The 22,692-nt window shown below is 42.4% G+C and overlaps 1 protein-coding gene across 1 annotated transcript in view; it reads right to left on the bottom strand.

Moving 5' to 3' along the window:
* Positions 1–6,658: 6,658 nt before the first annotated feature.
* Positions 6,659–22,692, bottom strand: part of HOMER2 (homer scaffold protein 2) — a gene marked incomplete at its 5' end in the record, with an annotated part of 54,839 nt that continues 38,805 nt past the window's right edge. Inside the window, 6 exons of the mRNA XM_080351237.1 lie at positions 6,659–7,058; positions 7,866–7,946; positions 10,637–10,747; positions 13,136–13,292; positions 14,812–14,951; positions 16,262–16,354. Of these exons, the coding sequence (XP_080207363.1) occupies positions 6,870–7,058; positions 7,866–7,946; positions 10,637–10,747; positions 13,136–13,292; positions 14,812–14,951; positions 16,262–16,354 (771 nt within the window). The 3' untranslated portion in view covers positions 6,659–6,869. The remainder of the gene's footprint in view (positions 7,059–7,865; positions 7,947–10,636; positions 10,748–13,135; positions 13,293–14,811; positions 14,952–16,261; positions 16,355–22,692) is intronic.

A 22,692-nucleotide genomic window follows, 5' to 3' on the forward strand; every position in this document is an offset into this window, starting at 1 on the left:
CGGAGATCTGCCTGTGGAAACTTCGTAGGCAGAGGTCAGAGTTAAGTTCCACTCAGCTGCGACCATCGCTCAGACGTTCCCATTATTGCAGTAAGATTAGAGCTATTTGCCTTGCAGATGTTGGCCAAGCTTTTAAAATTCACCATGTCTCAGATGTTCACAGCCTGGGACGGCTGCTTCAGCTCCTTCTGCCCTATTTTTGTACCTAACATATACATTTCAGTTGTTCGCAGCAGCAGGTCAGCCCGTTATGCATTAGGCTCACTGATGCTGCTGTTCTGCTCTGGTTGGCAATGCTGATTATGTAAAGGATATTTAATGTTGTAAACCGTTAAAATTATCTACAAGCTTTTGGATACTTTTTAGGAGCTAAAAAGTAAGACAATTAAATGTATGTACATTTCTCCGTGTATCAGTAGATTTGTGCAGAAATGCTCAAGTCTTCTAGGAAGTAGGAAGACAGTTAAGGGAATAATATATAATTAACACATCCTCTTTTCTTCCCTTGTTGGTGCAGACATGTCTTTAGATAATAAATGCAGAACATTAAAAGCATTTGGAGTGCGTGGGACAGAATAATGTTGAATTTTATGTAAGTTCAGCCCTGCCACCAGTTACACGTGTTACAGAGGGAGCAAACCTATTCCTGCTCAGGGGTCTCATCCACTAAACTGCTTATGCACAGGCTCCCCCTTCCAAAAGGAAGGAAATAGGTTCTCCTATGCTGCTGAAGCTAACTACAAGGAGTACATATTACGGGGTCATTCATTCACTTAGGTGTCAAACATTAAACTTACGCTTCATCTCACGTTAGCTCCTATTTTCATCAGCCATCCCAAGGTGGCACAGGATGGCTCAGTGTCACCTGGCTGGGCCAGGCGCTGTGTGACAAGCAACTGCGGTAGGAGGATGCCAAGCTTTCTGATCTGAAAGGTGGAAATCAAGGGGTCACAGACAAGCAGCAGATTTCCCTGGTGGCAGCAGCACTCGACTGTTTCTTCTGGAACCGCTGGTCACCCGCCTTACGAACAGCTGGTGAGGAACAGCCCTTCACACGCACCACTGCCTTGCTCAGCACTAAAAATACAGCCTGGACTTAACGAGGCGATTCCCGAAGTGTCAGACGTACCCGTTCCAAACAGGCACCTCCCTGTGACCAGGGACTTTCCCCGTGTGACTGGAGAGGGGTGCGATCGCTGGTAGATGGACACGCACACTGTGGGATCATCAATTTGCTTGGTAACAGGAGAGTGAGGCTGGGTTCTGATAGCTGCAGGTGATGGGATGTATGTACGGGTACTTCTATTAGGCTAAGCTTTATAATTATGCAAATCCCAACAGATAAAGGTGTGGGGTTTTTTTTTCTGCAAAGACTCAGAGACCATTATTTGCACTTTGCTACATCTGTTTGATGAATATGACACTGCTGAGAGCATCATTACTACCTGTAGAAGGACTTTGGCCTTATCCCCCGCCAAGGATCTACAGGGACTTGTGTCACTGGGCACCAGAGGGGCCCTTGGGCAATAGTTTATTCGGAGGGGGCTCTTAGTAACCAATCTACAGCAATGCAGGAGACGACTGGTGTCGACACATCTCTAATTTGGATAAGGAGGGTTACTCCTGAGTCCAGGCAAAATACCAGCTCCAGCTGCCGCATCAGTTACAGGAATCACAGGCAGGTTTTTGGTCCTGGCCATCCCCAAACAGGGCGACAAAAGCCTTCTCCAAGCATTAGGGCTTCCTCGGCGTGCAGTTAAGCCCCAAATTTCAATCCAAAATACTTCTAGGTACTACTTTTCCAGTGTAGTATGGTCTGTACCCACCCCAGTCCTGCACCCACTCTGGCTGAGCAAACGGTACCAAGTAAAGCAAGACAAACATTTTAAAGCTCCACCTCCTGAAAAGGAGATTTTATCTAAGGCCCTATATCCTATTTACAGATCAAAACCATATTATTATTACCAAAGGATGTCATTACCTTGAGTTCAGATTTTCAGCCACAAGGATGCTCATTTTCCAAAGTCAATGAAGACAGCGAGACAAGAGATTTTACTTAAACTATATATTTTTACATAAAACAACTTTATGTTACAATAAAATCAGATAAAAATCACAAAGTTATATAAGTTCATAAAGAAAAAAATCAAGTTTTCCTTTCATATATATAAAACCCAGCATTTACTGCTACTAGGAGTCTAAATGTTAACATTGACTGTCTATGGTCAATTTGAAAAGAAAAACAAACTAATAAAAGAAGAGGAAAGTACTTTTTCACAGCAGACAAAATGATGAGGTAAGAGATGTTTTTTACAATGATCCAACTGTAGTAAACACTTCAGTTTTCATTAAACCATATACTAAATATAATAAACCCAAATAAAAATATACATTTAGAGCACTGCAGTGTTTTCCCACAGTTGTATATCAACAAACTGTCGGTCATTCACTAAACTTTACTTGAAACAGTAAAAACAGGGTGTATGTTTATCTTCAGTACTAAAATCTCATAATCTAAATATTTTGGTATAGCAGACCACACTAAAACACTCTCAGAACTTTCAACTACAAGGGATATATTCATGTTAAAAATGATGTGCTTTGTTTGTCATTCATGATGAGTTTTATAGAATAGTAAGTTCATGATCACTATTAGGCAGTTAAATGAAAACATCTAAATGCTGCAAAATACTCGTTCATTGAGCATCGCTCCCTTTCCACATACCCAAGTTAATCAATGCACTGCAAACTTAGAAGCTTAGTTCACAAATCTTACATATTATCAGTCTTTTATAGCTAGCATATGGCTAAAATAATTATTGCTGACCAGTGTTTAAAGAAAAAAGAAACCAAAACCAAACTACAACAGCAGACAGACTTTTCTCAAGTGCCTTTCTTTTAAGTGCCATATTATTAGGCAACAAAATGACCAGAAATGAAAAAGGAATCTATTTCAAAACGTGCATATCAAGTTTTTGGAGGTATAGGCACCTTCATCTGAAGACTGCGTGTTTAGGCTATATCTGTTAAAAAGAAAGAAAACAATTTAAAAAAAGAGCTAAGACAAAACACGGTAGAAAGTCAAACAGGCTGGACATCCGCCATGCCCAGGGACATAGGCCAAGCCCAGCCAGGCCCGGCCCAACAGGAGAGCCCTCCTGTGGGAAGCACCTTCGGCGTATTTATCATTCACCTCCTCACTCTCTATTTCACTTCATGTACCTTATCATTTACCGCAGAGAACAGTATTTAAGACACGCAAACTTTACGTAACTGTCAGGTTTATATGCTAAAGAGGAGCCTAAAGCAGCGTCAGGCTCCGGGGGGGCGCAGGATGTGTCTGGATTAAACGTCTTGTGGCTCCGTATTGCTTTGCTTGACACACAGGTGCTTGTGGAACACGATCTATGGAAATAAAAATCACTTTAGGGCAGGTCTGTGTCTTATTGTTGCTAAATCGTGCCTAGAACCAGACCCACTCAACCTGGACATCCTCACTGCCCCGAAAGCTCAACCTGCCCCTCTGCAAGGGCTCTGCTCCTTCTGAGCCTGCGTAGGACGGCAAAAGCTTCTCCCATTTTTGACCTAAAGCGTCAGACCATAAACCAGCACTGCCCAGTGGTGCGTGTGGCCTTTCACCTGCCATCCCGCACATTCGCGATATGCTGAGGACTTTTGGATATTACAGGACGAAGGTGGGTGAGCTGAGAGTTGAGCACGGCCACCCGAGGCTCTGGGCACACGTACAGAGCACATTTCACCGGAGCTTCACTGAAATGATTGTCACAATGAGCTGCTGCTGGCGGATTTCCCGGCCACCCCTTCCCTTGGGATTCAGCATCAGTCGCACATTAAGCCGAGTGGGACATCTCACCACGACAGCGGTTTTATCTTTGCTAATCCCCAGGCTCAGCAAGACAGCGCTATATTCCTTACAAGCCACTGATGCTTTGAAGGGTTTCACAGAAATAACTATTCAGATGATAACTTGGTCTTTGCCTGATGAAGAGCACAGCAAAGAAACTCCCACCACTACAAGGTGGGCACTAATGGGGACTTTTCCTTCAGTCATTTACGCTCTTTGCAAGCGATGGCAGCGGCCAGGACAGCGGGAGGAACAGCAGAAACCCTTCCTGCTCTCCTTAATTCACTGAGCAGCTTTCAAAAACATTCATCCTAAATCGCCTGCGTGAAAATAAACCCAGGCGTTTGCCTAGAAACAAGGCATTGTCTAAACAGCATTTGTTTCCTGGGCACAGAGGCAGCCAGTGTGAAAGTGTTTTTAAAAGAGCATCCTTTGAACAATAGGACATAGTGAGAGGTGGCACTGAATTTCTTACAGAAAAGACAGTTTTCTTACAGAAAAGACAGTTTTCTTTCAGCGAGCTCCCTTAGGAAAGGAGACATCAATGAGACATATAGACAGAAAAACACTGGCAAGTGCTAATTTTGCTGAAAACGCACTTTTAGGCCAAACAAAACTATTTGTGAATTGGAGTCAAAAGCAGCAAATACAGCCAAATAGGAAAAAAAAGCAAAACATTAACCTGTTTTACTTGGGGGTGGGAAACAATGTATCAGTTTTCCATTTGGAAATAATTTATTCCAAAGATGATACTAAGGTCATTTCCCAAAATGTGAAAAAAACCCTCATCTAATGGAGCATTTGAAAGTAATTATCTCCATGTATTTTTCATGTCACTGAGTATTTTTAGGTGTTGTGCTAATACAAAGTAAAGCTGTTTATTTCTCATTTTGGCCACCAAAAATAAGACCTCAACAAACCACCACTATTCAGCAGCTCTAACAGCAGGGACCGGCTGCCTGCTCAATGATGGTGTCTATCTGGCTCGCTATCACATAAAAAAGACTAAAAATGGGGATTACTTGCACAACCACACACCGTTTCTGACGTCATTTTCAGTTTCGAGCAGACTGATCTAACCCCGCATTATGCAACTGTTGAATCTTCCACGCTGGCAAAGTCTAATTTTCACACTCCTACGTGCTATGTACCTGATTTTTATTTTTAAATATCAACAGCCCACAGCGATTTATTTTAAAGATACTTAAATGGTCATAATGGTTATGAAAGGTCCCAGCTTCACCGCCATTCATTGAAAGGAGTAAGAGCAAAAATACACAAAGTTCAGTGTAAGCAACAGGCATTAGTGACAACTCAACAGTGACAAATGAAATGAAAACTCAAGGGACAATTGAAGAGAAAACCCATCTCCAGCATGGGGATTATATAGATCCATGTGCAAAAAAATATCCAACGCATGTTCATCTATAACCCGCCTTTCCTCTAAAGGTCACTTTTATAATTCAGATGTGCCAAGAAAAGAAAAAAAGCCCTTAAATTAAAATAAAAAGAAAAAAAAGCGAAAAAAAGCCCACTGCCATTTCATATCAGTCACTGCTGGAATGTATCAGTGTGATGCTTAACCAAGCTTGTGCCTTATTAAAGCAAATAATAATGGCACCTAAACAAAAGTGCTTTCCTGAATTATTTCAGATCCCGTGTAAATAGGCTCTCAAACCAGGTTATGGAGAAGAAGCTGCGGGCAGCCCTAAGGACAAGAGCAAAACCTGGGCTCGATTCTCCTCTCTGGCCCTTTTTACACCCCTGCCTGTGCCGAACTGAGCTCCCCCCTCGCTGGAGCCCAGCGGATGACCCCGCATTCCTCAAAACATAGTTAGAGCTGCTGAATAATCAGTTTCAGGATACAAGAGCACGTCTGCCTTTTGAGTTGGGGTTTTTTTTTTTTGGACAGGCTAACGTGGAGACTAATTCCCACCCTACTGTCAAAGATACACAAGTTGCGAATGCAGAATTCATAGGAAAGGATTCTGATTTCATGTGGTCATGACCCTTCCAGTCTCCTGGGCAGAAGCTTTCTTCTTAGCAACACCACTCCTAGTGACCTTATATTGCTCTTCAGATCAATATCATCTCCTTCTTCACTTCTGCAGAAGTTAATCAACAGCGATGAAGCTGCACAGAGCTGCAAGTGCCCTGTATACAAACCAGCAACACGTTGCTTTTTGAAATAAAGATCTGGCCCCAGGACTCCGATGGGTGTTTTTCAGAGGTGCACATAATGATGCAACTACATGGGTCCAAAGCTGAAGGCCAGAGAGAGATGATCTTGCTAAGCAAGGGAAGCTGCCCGCACCTACCGGGTAAGATGCACGACCTGAAGAGCCGAAATTCATTTCTACGTCATTGACTTTGTGCTGTATGGGTCCAGGCAAGCACGTGCAACCTGTATCTGAGGTTATCCACTGGGTTCTTCTTTTTTATGGTGAATCAGACCCGATTGACATGGTCCCTAAAGATACTGGTATCTGTGTGAAGTGATTCGCTTGGCTGCAGCCAAATTGCAGGAGCTCCAGCTACTCTCCTCTCTGCTCCACCAAGGAATACAAGTGGATGTTGCTAGGAGTGCCGATAGTCCAGACAAGAAAAAGACTTGTTTTCTGTTTCTATGGTTGCAACAGCCCTTAAGAAAGATATAAATTTCCCTGCAACAACTGACTGCATATTCATTTTAAGGTAGATCTAGTTCCAGATTCCTGAGACAGAACTCCCTACCTGTTCCCAACCCCACGAAGCCAGAGCAGCAATACAGAAAGTTTCTCATCTCAACAGAACTCGGTGAGCAGCACGATTGGTTTGGAAAAGAAACAACAAAACAAAACCCAACAAAACCAAAGAAAAAACCCACAGCAAATTTTCAGCCTCTATGTACAAAAACAATGCAAACAAGTGGAACATTCTAGTTATATTTTGTAAAACACACGCTTGGGATCAACAAAACATCAAACATCCAGACCCTAGATTACAAAAAAAAATCTATTGCCATCTAGTTGTCAACCCCAAGTTTAGACAGTCCTTGTCGGAAATCATGTAATTCATCTATCTTCCCGTCTAGTACATCTAAAAAATGCTTTAATTCAGTTTTAAGGTTGGTCTGCCTATGTTTGCTCTCTTCGACTTCTGTCCTTAGCGTCCTGACTTTCTCTTCGAGATCGCTGTTCTTTTTCTCGGCAGCCTTAAAGACAAAAGAGACAATAAGGTGAATCATAAAGAAGAAGGATGAACAGCATTTAATAGGGAAAAGCAACGAATGGCAGCTGGGCTGTAAAAGTTGGCTTTGACTTCTGCAAACTGATGAAGAGAAGCACCTCAGAGAGCAAGAGACACGTGCTACTCAGATTAGAAGGCAAGCAAACTCATGCAGGGAAGGACACAGATTAACCAGAAAAGACGCTTTACATCAGATTTTGTCACTTGGCTGGTATCTTAAAATTCAGCTGGATTTAAATCATGCACTGTGCATATATTTCTGTCATTGCTGCTGCTGCAGAATTAGACACCGTGCCACCGATTACACACAGAATTATCTACGGTGAAAAATAAGCTTAGAAAATATTGCCTGAGGAGTAATATTGCTTTATTCAGTACTTTTGGATTTATTGGTATTTTTTTTTAAAGTTCCACTATGTGTGAGAACCCGGGGAAGGACCAGGGAGGCCACATAACACTTCCCTTGCTGCAGTTCGTTCTGTTATTTCCCCTCTCATTAGCTCTTCTGCCTATTGTTCTCCATTTCATGCGCGTAGGCACATGCTTCTTCTCACCAAAACCTATAGAAATCATACAGCAAGGCAAAGAACTGGAGCTATTTAATTACTCCTGTGCTAGGAATGGCACAGTGTATTTTGCATGTAATTTTTTTACAAATCGGAGCTCTTTTGCCTTCAAACACTGAAGTCTGAACAGGGAAAAAGCACACAGTCATGAGAATGAAATTAAATGTATAAACTGTTTTAAAATTAATGTCATTGCTGAACTGTACCTGTAATTGTTGAGATACAGATTCACATTCTGACATGAGCTGTGGTATAACTTCACCCTGCTTTCGCAACTCTTCCAGTTCCTTTGAAAATATAAAAGGAAAAAAATGAATGCAAGCTTCAATTCAAAACATAATGAAAATTTCAGATTCTGAAATGACTTTGCATATTTTATTGTGTTCTGCACAGTAACTGGATGTTAAATAATCAAAACAGCATATCTGCATTCCAAAACACATGCTAACTTTCTACTAGAATTTTTGCACTATGTATTTGACTTTGTATTTCTAAACCAGACAGTGTAATCCAATCCCTAGCATGAACACCATTAATTATATTAATGAAACCTTAACCTAAAACACATACTCAGGCAAAAGATATATTCAATAAAAGAGATATCTGAAGGGCTGCAATGCTATGAGCAATTTATAGATGGTAGCAAAGAGCACATTAGATATGAATTTTCAATGATATATGGCAGTAAAAAAGGCCAATGGCACTGTGAGCTGAATATATATATTCATCATTACAGAGCACAGCTGTAACGAGCTGTCCTCCACTGTACAGTGGGATCTGTACAGTGGTATATCTCCTGAGCTCTCCCGACATGGGACAGCAAATCCAGTCCTATCCAAAATGCAGATTTCTTGGCTACAGAAGGTGATTTCTTCCCTAACAGGTGAACGCAGAGCACAACATGAATGTAACAGAATCTGTAAGTTAAGCTCTTACTATATATAGTATAATACAGTGTATATATTTTTATACACATATTATATATATCACAGTATCACAGTATGTTTGGGATTGGAAGGGACCTCAAAAGATCATCCAGTCCAATCCCCCTGCTGGAGCAGGAACGCCCAGGTGAGGTCGCACAGGAACATGTCCAGGTGGGATTTGAATGTCTGCAGAGAAGGAGGCTCCACAACCCCCCTGGGCAGCCTGGGCCAGGCTCTGCCACCCTCACCGGGAACAAGTTTCTTCTCATATTTAAGAGGAACCTCTTGTGTTCCAATTTGAATGCATTGCCCCTTGTCCTATCATTGGTTGTCACCGAGAAGAGCCTGGCTCCATCCTCATGGCACTCACCCTTTATATATTTATAAACATTAATAAGGTCACCCCTCAATCTCCTCTTGTCCAGCTCCAGAGCCCCAGCTCCCTCAGCCTTTCCTCACACGGGAGATGCTCCACTCCCTTCAGCATCTTTATTGCCCTGCGCTGGACTCTCTCCAGCAGTTCCCTGTCCTGCTGGAACTGAGGGGCCACAACTGGACACAAGATTCCAGGTGTGGTCTCCCCAGGGCAGAGCAGAGGGGCAGGAGAACCTCTCTGACCTACTGACCACCCCCTTCTAACCCACCCCAGGTCCCATTGGCTTCCTGGCCACAAGGGCCCAGTGCTGGCTCATGGTCACCCTGCTGTCCCCAGGACCCCCAGGTCCCTTTCCCCTACGCTGCTCTCTAATATGTAATTTCCCAACCTATACTGGAACCTGGACATACGGCACATACAAAAACATAAATATGTCACTATTTCTGTCTTGACTCCCATGTTTTTAAACTCCTCTCTCCCTCATGAAGAGGATATCAGCAGCTCCTCTTACACATCCGCGAGCAGACTTCACGCCGGTTTGAATTGCAAACCACGGAAGGTTACTTCTGGGTGACTTGGACCTAATCAAGAAACTGCTAATGTAAGTGCGCAGTTTGAAACCAAGTTAGTATCTTGTCGGTGTAAATGGAAGATAGGCATGTGATATTCACAAGTCAATCAATTTTCTGCTTCATTTAGTACCATAAAAATGTGAATCTTGAGGGAAACACTGGCGGAGAATACGGGTTCTTATACATGCTATTATCACAGAGAGGTTGGGAAGAAAGCGTGACATTCTCCTTTGAAATATGGGGCTGAAAAACATATTATATTTATAACAGTGCATCAAAATCCATCTCCCTAAACTATTTCCTTGTGCCATCCTAAATCCCCTTAACAGCACTGCTTTTAAGAGCACCAGCAGAGATGCTGTAATGGCACATGGCAAACTTCGCTGCACTTGCTGACAGCTTTTTCTCTTCAGCCAGCACAGAGCATTTGGTCACTGTAATGAAGGGAAAAACCAAGGATCCCATTACTTTCCCCACTGTTCAGGGGCTCCAAGCCATCAACATCATTCTCCTTAGAAAAATGACCACCCTGTGTGTCAAAAATGACAAACTAGGGTACTGTGAATGAATCTGAATTTCTCACTCCTGGCATTAGTCTTGATATCAGAGGGAGACTGTAAAATGGCAAAGCTGAATCCTACGAGCCACTTGGATAAAGAGACAGGACTTAGTACACAAATGCAATTTACCGCGTAAATATTGTGTTTTAATGAGGGTCCTGATGTCTGTGGGAATTCAGGACATGGGGACTGGCAGCCAAAACTCTGTTCTCAGCATTAGGTCTGGCTTTGGGCAACTTGTTTCACTGCTCCAGCTCTTCTATTAGCAGTAAAGTGTTGTATACATAAAAGCACCATGTTTGTTAACCACTGACAAACTAAAGCGTGCATAGCGCATAACACACCACGAAACCGAGACTGAGGAACTCTATCAAACTACCGCTAAAGACCTGTACATGGAAAATCTAGAAATGGGTGACACCTTGAGACATCGGGCTGCTTCTGGTTGTAGGTGAGCCAGTCCATAAATCTACACCCCAAGCGAGAAGCAGCCAGAGCCATTCCAGCTCTAAAGAACGTCACCTCTGCGCTCAGGGCACTTACCAGCTCCTTGTCCTGAAGCTCTGTTTCCAGTTCCTGGAGACGTCTACTCAGCTGTGCATTTCTTTCCTTCTCTTTGTTTATTTCATTGCACTGTTCCTCCAGTTCTTCAATCTTTAAGAAATGCCAGATATTAGATTAAATTTTTCAAATGTCTGGAAACGTGGGGCAGACCATGGCTGATGGAAAGGGGCAATCGCTCCGCTGAGCAGAGGGAAGCACCGACAAGTTTAACTTGTCAAGGATCTGTTTCCTAGATCACAGCACTTGATTCACCGCAACCAAATTATCACTTCTTTCCCTAAAAAGAGCTAATTTACACATTCACTAGGAAGCCCCAGGACTATGTTTATTCTCTCTTGCACAGTATCTCATATAATTACTCTAGAATGCACAAAACACTGAGCTGCTAAAATAAGTGGGGCTGGGGATAAGATCTGCAATTCGCTCCTATGAAACCAACACAAAACTGTAAGGGATGGGTTTTCTTAATGTGCCAAGGAGAAGAAATCTCTCCAGCGTTCCCAGCTTTGCCTCCTCAGGGGGTGCTTATTATTCTAGCTGGAGTACGAGGGACACGAGATCAAAACTTTGGGGCGAGAAGCAGTTGGGAGCAATGTGCACCGGTTTGTTCTGTCGCCCCGGGAGCTGCTTTGCTCTCTCCACACCTCCCTTGCCAGCTCTGGCCTCAGCTCCCCGGAGATGCGCTTCCCACAGGCCAGCGGGCCAGCTCATTAAAGCATGTATTTTAATTCTCAGCTTCGTATTGCTTTGGGATTATAGCTTCTCTCATTTGAAGGCAGAGCAATATGCAAAAAATTCTGACCCAGTTAATAAAGAAGGAACTTCCCAGGGTGCTGCAGTGGTGCAGCATGAGCGCCGATCAAGGAACCTACTTGGGGAAAAGCTCAGAACAAGCTCTCTGTGTAGAAAAAGACAGTACATTACACAGACAGCATTGCTGCACAGCAATGGTCACCAGTACGACAACTTTGCAGCTGTAGCAAGGCAGTGCCTTGATGATCTCGTCATATCTAGGCTACAGCTACTGAGATACAGCATGTTTCATCAGTTAATGTTAATAAGAACTTTTCTCTGCAACAGTACAGAAAAGTAAAAAGGACGCTGTAAATCATGCTGTTTTCTTATACTGTTCCAGTCTCTCACTTTCCCCTGTCCAAAAGAGATTGGATGTAGAAACCTGGATCACGTAACAACTAATATTAATGTGTTAACTTAGCATCAGTTAAAATAGCTCTGGTTTGATCTATCTGAACTATCAATGTGCACACCTAAAATACAGGCAAATAGAGTATCTGCCTAGGGAAAAGGTTGCTCCACACAGAATTTCAGTGTCGACAGACAACCCAGGCCACCTCCAGCACTGAAATACTATTTGCAGCCTGCTGACATACAAACAGATACGGAATTCCTTCTCCTCTTTGAAAGCAAACCCTAAACAACAACAACAAAGTCTTCACCAGACTGTTACAATCCAATCTCTATACCAAACGTCTCAGTGATCCATCGAAGCCAGCAGGGAAAGGGTCCAGCTTTTCCAAAGACATTTAAGATGAACGGAGCCCTGTGAGTGGCACTCATGGGAACCAACCTTCCCTGTCCTCAGCTCGGTGCCAACACTGTATGGGGCTGTTACAGATATTAATAGCACTGTGGTATTTGAGGGACAGTACCAACAACTAGTCTGAACCGAGCCTTTAAAAAGTTAAACTTCTCAATTGTTCTCTGCTGTAGCTGCTGCTCACCCTCAGTCTTACACCACTGAGAAACCTTGTGTAATGGTGGGATTGCTGATATAGGATTTTAAGCCTATATCAGTGTTATAAGCTGTGCTGCTAAGGCTGAAAGTCTCAGCTTGTTCCCTGTATAGCCCTTACTCAGAACCACGAGCGTGGTTACCTTATGCTTGCTTTGTACCTTTAGTTAAGACATTGATAAATGCTATTCTTAGGTTTGCTGATTTCCATGCTAGACTGATGAACTATGGATAACAAATGAGACAGGTAGAACCTCAAAGCTAGCCCTGCGACCCGAGGACCTCCCGTTTGGTACTTGCAGTAATGGATCAAGAAAGAAGAGGTGAAACCCGCAGACCAGTGGACAGTGACATGGTGAATACTTAGAAAATTCCACTGGACAGTGATAAATTTTGCTTAGTTGCATAATACCTGTTAGAACCCTATATAATGACTAGCTGTATGGCTGTATGATTGTCACTCTCTGAGGAGGTGACCCAACCCTGCTGTTCCTGTGAATCTTCTACAATAAATACTGCTCAGAGTAACCCACAAGAGTTCGAGTCTCTGTCCGGCGCCTCCGACTACCTTTTTCACTTAACCCTCCCATCCACCTCCCTTTCGAAGACAAAATCCACCTCCTAACACACACAGAGACCAAGCAGCAGAAATGCAAGAGAAAGAGCAACGGCAGGAGCAGCTAGCTGGAAGAGCCGGCTCTCCTGTGGGTGCGCTCTTGTGCTACCTTGCTCCTGAGCTGGTCGTTCTCCTCCTTGCAGGCAGAGAACTGCTTCTTCCAGTGCTCGATGCTGGCTGCGGACTCCTGCAGCGCCGTGGTCAGCCTGGCGTTGCTCTCCCGCAGCGTCTGCAGCTCCGTCTCCCACTTCTTCACGTTGGACGAACTGAGAAAAACCAAGGTGCCGTTAGGTGCCTTCACCTTATCATCCTGTCTGTCATTAATCTTTACCTGACTGCAGAGTCATCCACCCATGGTGCGTGTTTACCAGTGAGTTGTTGTTGTAACATCAGATGTAGGTACTTGCCTCTGGCCATTGCCTGCCTAAGGAGAACAAAAGCTACAATTTGACCAAAAAAAGGATCTATCAACTTCAGCAACTGGTGCTCTGGAGCAGAAGTGCTGCTGTCCAAGCAGGCTGTAGGGTCAAGCTGACAGCTGGGATCAGCCCTATTTGCAAGGAGGGGTTTTCTCCATGGAATGCATGGTCCATGCTGCCTCCAGCGCAGCTGTGCCTGGCTGAGCACCCGCTGCAGGGCAGGACATGCTGCCCGTGTAGCTACGAAGCCACTCTGCACATTTGCAGATGGTACAGAAGAGATGTCAGGGGGTTGACACTATCTGTATTTTGATATTTTTTTTTTTAATCCTCAGCTTTAAATACAAAAGTGTTACATAATGCTGAAGAACTAAACTACTCATTCCCCAAAGCTTCAAGCTGCAGCGTAGAGCACAAGATTAGAGGGTGAATGGAAGGAAGGCTTCGAAACTCCCTACACGCTACTTGCCTGTGGAGGTGTCTTCAGCAGGAGGAACGAGCAACATTATGATTTAAAATAGGTTACACTATCGAAATGTCAATAATGAGAGATGATGTACTGCAAATATAATACACACAACCTTAGAACTGCTCACTGGGCAATGCTGCTAATGGTGCTGCTGCCTTATTTTTTAAATAGCTATTTAAGAGTAGCTTGATCCTGTTAGATTTTCTTCCCATTCACAGATACATTCACATGCAAGAGGCAGACAAGGCAAGATCCCAGTAGAGAATTATTCTATTTTAATGTCATAACTTTGCATATTCCAATGCCTGGATTTTCACTGCAGCTGCAAATTACTCTTTTCAGCATTTTCAAATAATCTATCAAAGCAAACAGCGAAAAATCTGACTTTGAGGGGCATAGCCCACAGGTTTAGAAACAGCCCCCTAAGACGCCTAAGCAGCTTGATGAAATTATATTTCTCTCTTCAACTTTTTATGGTTGAGTTCATTCCCTTTTATAATTTTAAATATCCATATCTCTTTTCATCAAAGTAAATGTAGCAGTCTCAGAGAGGAAGAAGATTGGCTTCACATGTTATCAGTAGCAATTGCTCCCCCATGGCTCTAATGTTATTTCTGTAGCTCTAAAACTTAACAAACGGAAGTGGCTGCAAGAGTTGGCATCAGTGGAGTAAAAAGGATCTTATTTCATCATGAACTAGATTGGGAAAAAGCTAAATGCTAAATATCTCTCAACTGGATACCAGGAGGTACTTGCTAAAATCTGCTCATTCATCCATTCTGCTGCATCATTTTAAATTAATGCAATTACATTTTAATAATTTCTGCTAATACCATTAAGCATCAGATAATTACAGCATGCTATTCCAGCGCAATTTAGGTATTAAAAGAACTTCACCTTTGAGCTAGAGCAATTTTTAATTTATCATTCTCAGACTTGAGATGCGCCTCCGCGGGACCACCGTGTGATGCCTTCTCATCATCTGTCCCATTCACACTAGATGCTCGAGTGGAAGATGGTGTTTCACGTCCAGATTCCTGCAGCACAACACACAGATGAACACTGGGCATCTCCTGCAACATCACAACACCAATTCCTTTGTAGTCTTGCTCTCACACCACCCTGCTGAGACCTAAGCTATGTATGTTCTCCTGGCAGAACTGTGCTAGCAAACACATACCCTTTACATCTCGACTGCAAAGCTGGTATGTTTAAAAATAATTAAAAAATATAATTATACACAAAATGGAAGTTAAAAGCGTCCAAAATTTTTTTAAAGCATTTAAACTGTCAAGGCTTGGGTTTTTTTTGTAAAGGTTGTTCTTTTGTTTAGGATAATGAAACAATAAATTGCAACTGGAAGCACACAACATCCAAACCAAAAGTCAAAAATAGAAGATACCGCTCCTCCAAAGAGAAACCATTAATACACAGCTTGGTGCTGATCACCAACAGAGAGCAAGTAAAGGGAACCAGAAAGGGCACAAAGTCTTTAAAAACTGAATATCCAAAGTCAGGCTCTGAGATCGATATCTGTGCACCCCACAAAGGGGGTTAGTTGCAACCCTAAGGAGCATTCGGCAGTTTCTCTCTGATCATGCATCTGAATTTCTCTCTGATGAAAATTCACCCAACTTTTCTCCAAACATCTGCCCAGGTTTTTACAACACCTGCTGAACAGCGTTTATTCTTACCCAGTGCAATGTGTATGAAATTACAATCATATATAGAAAGAGTGGGACAACATTTAATACCCTCAGTCTGTAAGAATCCCCAATCTCCCTGGACACAGGGGCACTTGGCTCTATTGAGATGTCTAGAAAAGCGTATCGTACAAATACACACCATGAGCTGCTTCCACCCACCCACGGAAGCTCTGCCTCTCTTCCCTGAGTCACACCAAGGCAACAAAACGCTCTGGCCACAAAGTCAGTGTCTCCATCGGTGAAGTGAACCACAAAATTAGTTTAACCGGATGACAAAAAGCAGCATCATCTCGATGAATCTCATTTACTGTCTGCTGAAGCACCACACTGGCTTACCTTCCAGTGACCCAAAGCATGTGTAACGGTACAAATCAAAGGATATAGAGCTTTCCCTGTTATTAAAAAAGTTATAAACGCTCAAGAACTGCTGAAAAAAATTAGATGTAAATGAAGGTAAAGAGCATGGATGGATGAAAAATGTTCCTCTGACAACGTTAATGTCCAGCAGCTGACAATTACCTTCGGCAATTTTCATTTTATATACTTTAAGCTTGCTGCCAGAAGCTGGTACGGTCCATTAAAGATTTAACTTTAAATTATTTATCCTGTATGCACACAGGTATTAAAGCTAAATTACAAACCTGGGAATGATTGCTTGAGGTCTCAATTTTCTCTTGAGATCTGTCTCTTGCTAGTTTGGCAGCTTCTTTTACTTCTTGGAATTTGTCTGCAAACTGGAAAAAGCATGACAAATATTTATTTGTTATTTATCATCTATTAAACTGTTCAGATTACTATATTTCTATGGATCATAGATCTCCAAAAGTGAACAACTACTGTTGATAATTTAAATTTTTTGGCAAGAAAACCATTTTAATTCTTTGGCAGGAAGGTTCTTTCAAAAGGAATGGAGGTGTTTCTAAAAGAGGGACATCTCTGTAGCTTTGGCTGATCATAGTAAAAATCGATGGAGAAAAAGAAGAGCTATTAGTGTCTTCTGGTTTTAATTGGTTTTGTTTATTTCCTTCCCCTCCTGTTTCATTCGATATTGACAATCTATAAAGTTGAAAGTATAAAAGACATATGTTCGGATAAAAATGTTATCAATGTCTTCTGCTCCTAAGAGCAAGTCAAGTGAATTAATGAATGCAAATGAGCTCCTGAGACATCTGCAGGATGCGAGTGAGGGATCATCGAGACATAGAAAGAAGGAGAAAAAGGTAGATCTGAATGTACGATGGGGCCCTATGAAATCACAGCTTTTCTCGTCTCATTTTCTTATTACTGGCAAAAATAAAGGCAGAGGACTTCAAAGAAAGGCTTGAATGCTTCATCTAAGAGGATTCTATCAAGCTGGGGGAGGCAGCGAAAAGATAAAGGTGGAAAGTAATGATCCCAAGCTCTGCAAGTTGCTGTAAGACATTTGCTCCAAAGTCATTCTGGCACTCTTGAAATACAAGTATTATCATAGCCAGTCGGCGTTGCTGGCCTTTCAGCACCTTAAACTGTGTTTAAAGTTTTAAAAGGAGGATTGTAAAGATGGAAGGAAAGGCATACTTCATAATTTATGTTTTAATTAAGATCTATCCAGTATGAGAATGGATAACTTTGCATTTCTGCTAAAGCAGCTGGTCTTGCTTGCCTGCGCTTTGAGAAAGTTGAGATACTAGAAAGACATATTAGAAGCAAAAATATAAATAGAGGCGGTTTATTGCATGGTATGTGAGAAAAAAAGGATTGCCATCATTTCCTTGGATAGTTCAGAACACTTACGACAAAAATTGTAAATAAAAGCATGAAAAAGTGATTATAAGCAAGGAATGGGCAGAATCATTATCTACTTACTAATCTTATCTTGTTTCTTTTAGTTTTACAGCAGGTATTTAGCATGTTCTCTTTCAGTAAAATGCTGGGACTATAAAGACTGATAAAACAAATGTTCTCCAACTGGTCTAAAAGAAACCTGGGTTTATATGTGGAGGCACCTGTGTTTTGTATTACACGCACAAATGGACATTTCCAAGGAACACACATACATCATTCATAAATCCCATGGACATGCACATCCTCAAACCCAAATGAAATTTCGGGTGTAGACGACGCTCTGTGACAATGCTTATGAATGAAGATGGAGCTCTCGAATCCAGCTGTTTTCTATACAACAGCTGAAATTGCATATGCAAGTATGTGCTCTCAGATGGCAGCAGTTGCTATCAGTCATTACATGCACAAATGACCTGATTACCTTTGTAGCACTATAGAGATCATTAGGAACAACTAAATTATATTTCGCCTTAAATGATTTAACTCCAACTTTAAAAAAGACGTATCTCCTCCTCAAAACAGCTACAATGAACAGATTATTTCTAAAATATTGTATCCACAGGAAGTTCTACACTTGGTTTTCTTGCAAATAGTAAAGGGGTCATTTGAGTCTCTTTCACAATAAATCTTTATGAGCAAGTATGAAATATTTATGAGGGTTCTTCATGGACTATTTGAAATATGAAAAGACAAAAAAAAATCGGAAGTGATCGATCAAATTTTATTTCATAAAGCACACAGGAGACTGCTGTGGAAAATGATGTGAAATGAGAAGAAAAGGACGCTATTCCACATTTCCATAATAAAAAACGTATATGACTGAGCAAAGCTAATCTTCAATATAAAACTAATAACGATCTCATTGCACAATAAGGTTCAGTCATGTCTCTAGTTTAGCGACACATGTATTTAATGTACTTGATTTAGAAACAAGTACCAATGACTCAGTTTTTCACCATCTTAGTGAGAGATCTTCAACTTTAAGAGTCAAAATATTACCCTTCCTTTTCATCGTTGCTATGAACTCAAAGATGTCTGTAACAGAAGCGGTGCTGAAAGACTGCCTCTGCTTTTTGTTTACCCCATACACTTGGAAATAGCCAGTCCATAAAGCGTTCTGCGGCTGCTTCTTCTTTTATTCTTAGCTAATTAATACCTGCTAGATTTTACTAACGGGCTATTTTTGAAAGCTACAGAGGACCACTTGGCTTGTTATGAAATTAAAGCCTTTCGCTTGATTAGTCTTCTGAGTGCAGCAAGATAGTGGTGGCAGCCCAAACTTGCGCAGCATCACCAATGCTAATGGATACAGCAGCGGCACGGGCGCTGCCGGAGGTACCGAGATGCCAAGGTTGGGTCTGCGAGTGACAGCACGGCCACAGTGTCCGATCCCTGGCAGAAATTACAGAGATGCTTCCTCTCCAGTCACTGATTTCTTCTGTCCCAAATAACTGACACCACAAAACCATGTGTGACCAAGACCTAAGTTGACCTGGAGCTCTCAAACCATTGCAATGGCAGGGAGTGGTTTTAAAACGTGAAATTCCTAGTTAAAAAGTAAAACAATCTTCTACTTAGTAAATGAAAACTTGGTAAATGTGTCTTGAGGGGCAATGCATGTATAAATATCTAAAACGAACACAAAAAAGTCATCATGCTCCTTCTCCATCCATCTTGGCTCCCTTCATCTTCTCTTTCCTCCACCCTTGTCCTGAGAAAGTGTCACTAAATCAGCAAAAAAAGGCTGGAGAAGGAGAAACGCCAACTAAACACCACTCCAACAGCCCATCGTGGATTATACAACGTGTCTTCCCAAGCCACAGGAAGCTGTGAGACCAAGCTGCACTATGGAAAAGATTTGCTGCTACCAACACTTGTGAAGCCTTTTCGTCCGCAGCCCAGGAGCCCTGTTTGATTATGGGTCTTGGCCAGTGCAATTTAATGGGGACTCAAGGATGCTACTTGGCATTGCACAAATTATTTAAAGGCTGTTCAAATCTGCAGCCAGTTTGTCACCCTGAGAAATATATATATATATTTAAATAGACCTTCTTAACATTTGATATATTAAAAAGCATTATGCTGTACGTGTAAATTTTAAACTCCTGATCTGGCACAGTATTTTACATCTCCTACTGACAAACGGTGCCAGCGTCAGATGAAACAGCTGCTCCCACCCAACACGGCCTCATCGATACTTCATCGCCCTCCCTGTTAGCAGAGGGCTGGGTGATGCGGTGGTCCTGCCGTGCCGTGACCCACAACGCACATGTGGTTTTGCCACCGTGGTTTCTCTGGATGAGCCCTCAGCACCAGGCGGATCGGCAGCAAACAAGGCTATTTACTGCAGAAAGCAGCCGGTAATTTGCCCCAGCAGCAAAGCTGGTTGGATGGGGGGCTGTGCTGGGGGCAGGGGCAGGTTCTGCTCCCACATTTCTTCCCTACAACACGGTGCCAGGCAGACACCGCACATACGGTGCCCATGCATGCACAGAAATCAAAGTCCGGCTCCCCAGATGCTGGATGCAGTTGCTTTATGATGTGCAAGGTTTGAGTTTACCAGGTTTCTCCCCGTATAAGTTCGTCCCTATGCCCGTGACTACCTGCAGCTCCTCAGGTACCACATCTATGTGGAAGCAGCTTGAATGACAGCACAAGTTGTATTTAACTGCTTCATGTGCAAAACGCATCGCTCCCTTTACAGCACCAGCACTGCCTTTTCATCCCACCCAAACACACGATTAATTCTCTTTTGATTCCCGTTTCGATTTGACTGTAGCAACGTTTGAATAATGTCTTGAGACCTTTTTGTGGCACAGGGTGGGAAGGGGGAAAGGAGGGTCAGCAAGTCTTGCAAGAGGGGAAAAGGACCCTGAGTAGGACATTAACTTTAAGCCCTGGGGTTCTCCCAGTTAATGTGAATGGTAATTAGGTTACTAGGTCAGCGAATGCAGTTTTCATTCATGGCTCATTTTTAATTTGAACTGCTTTTCCCTATAGGTATGGATTGATGCTTAAGTATCTCAAGAGAAGCAAGGCATTAGAAAGAGGCAATACCTTTTATTAGGCCAACCAATATACTTCAGAATGCAGACATTTTTAGGCATGCTGACCTCTTCTTACGTCTCATTATTATTCACTGCTTTCAGTAGATATGTTTCAGATTTATTAATTAGTTATTTATTTAGAGCCAGGGCTATTGATCTCTGGTTTAGACAAGTTTTACCGTGTCTTTCCAGCTCCTAACTAAAAGCTTCAATTATTTCCACTAAAAGTGGCAAGCTTTAATTTATATCATTTATAATAGTATAATGATATCAACATAAAATGAAACTTGATTTTACTATTCCCAATACATTTATACATCTGTAATCTCTCCACCATCTCTGATCTTTCGTACTAATGGTTCAATAATTAAACTGAGAAGCATGGATGATAAGGGACATCTTTGTCCCATTACTTTCCATGGTGCTATTAAACCAGGTTTTCTAACATTTTCTAGCTAGATGACTTTCGGATTTATTTTAATAGATCATCTCAAGACATTTTCAGCCTTAAGCCCCCCTTCAATATTCTGACTGGAAAGAGACTTTCTGCTGATTTGGAAAGCTTTTCCTGCAAGTAGAAGGCCGTGTTATTGCCAATGGGCTCTTGAGCAGACACTGCAGCACAAACAGATGTGCAAACCGATCTGGAGAGAAACACAGCTGGTGCCAAGAGCCCTGTGCCCACACAACATGTTTTTAAGATTGGGTCTAGTCTAGGCACATGAGTTGCTTTCTGATACCAGCAGTATATTTATTCTAAGTATGTGTTTGGACAGTTTTGGAGAATATGGTAATATCTCTCTGATTAGGGTGCAAGGGCTCCAAATGTACCTCGTGTCCTGGTGCGACTCTGTTTTCCTGAGCATCCTCATCACCACCTGCTCCACGCGGTGCCCGGTGCACGTGTAACCCCAGCCAGCACCCAGGTGCCATGCGGTCACCTGTCATGTTGCAAAGGTCCGATTTCAGTAACCTGGGATTAAAAATCACCCTCCAAAGCTGCTAATTCTTTCATCTAGTGTCCAAAGGTTTCACTGCATTACACTTATCTATTACTCAAAAAAAACCTATTCCCCTAGCTCCACTTTAATCCTCTCACATTCCCATACTACTCATTTAGCTATTACGAGCATCTCTCTACCTCTTTGGAGAATATGCATAGGTGAAAATGAGCAGTCCTCTACACTTGATTAAGCATCATAAAACATAATCAGCACCAGCACCTCATTTTTAAAAAACCAGTTTTGCATGTGATTAGTTGGGTGGCCTTAGCATCCCAGAAGAACACATTATTGCCACGGCACCTTTACGAACATCCCAAGTCCAAGAATAACTTAATGTGACAAGTAAAATATGCATTATCTTTAAGAAATAGTTGCAAAATTTGTCTGGAAATTGCAAAAACTCAGCAAGACAGTCTTAGTAAAACAAATTCCTATAACAATTACGTTGATGGAAAGGTTCTCCTTCCATTGCAACGCCTTTGCTATTTTAGCCACTACAAGAAACATCTTGTTCTCCTGATTCTTTTCATATCAAAGCACTCAAGAGGACAGCAACACGAGAGACCACGTGCCATGCCCAAGGACACAATATTGAGATAACTGACAAAGCCCAGTGCCAAGTAGCCATGCTTCAAGTGTCAGCTAGGTGTTAGATAAGTAGGGGTTTTTACTACATGAACAAACAAACAGCTGCTTGATGAGCACTTGGCAGGACCACTAACCTAATGACAGAAGGTGTATTTTAAACTACTGGTAATTCATGACTTCTAGACTTGACAATCCTGCTGTTGCAGCCAGTCCCTGGTCCGGGAAAGGGCTGCTCTAATACCAAACCCACGTTTGGGGTGCAGCTCTGCCAGCAAACCTGGTGTCAGAGCTCCCCAGCCACTTGTCCCCTGTCTCTGGCATGACTCACCGCCTCCCCCTCATGTCTGTGATAAAACCACTTTGGGTCAGGGCTGCAAATCACATCACAGGGCTGAACTGCCAAAAAAAGCAGAATTATTTTAACCCAGATCAGTTTATCGGGCCTTGGAGAGCACAGCCCCACCACCAGTGGTACCTGCAAGCCTCGGTTAGCTAACAACAGCAGGGAGTCACCAAAACGCACATTTCTGGCATGTCAGTGGTTCCCTTTGCTTTTGGTGCTGCTTTCAGCTGAAATGAGCACAGAGGCCAGGAAGATGCCAAAAACTA

This window comes from Nesoenas mayeri (assembly GCF_963082525.1).
Source record: "Nesoenas mayeri genome assembly, chromosome: 11".
NCBI lineage: Eukaryota > Metazoa > Chordata > Aves > Columbiformes > Columbidae > Nesoenas > Nesoenas mayeri.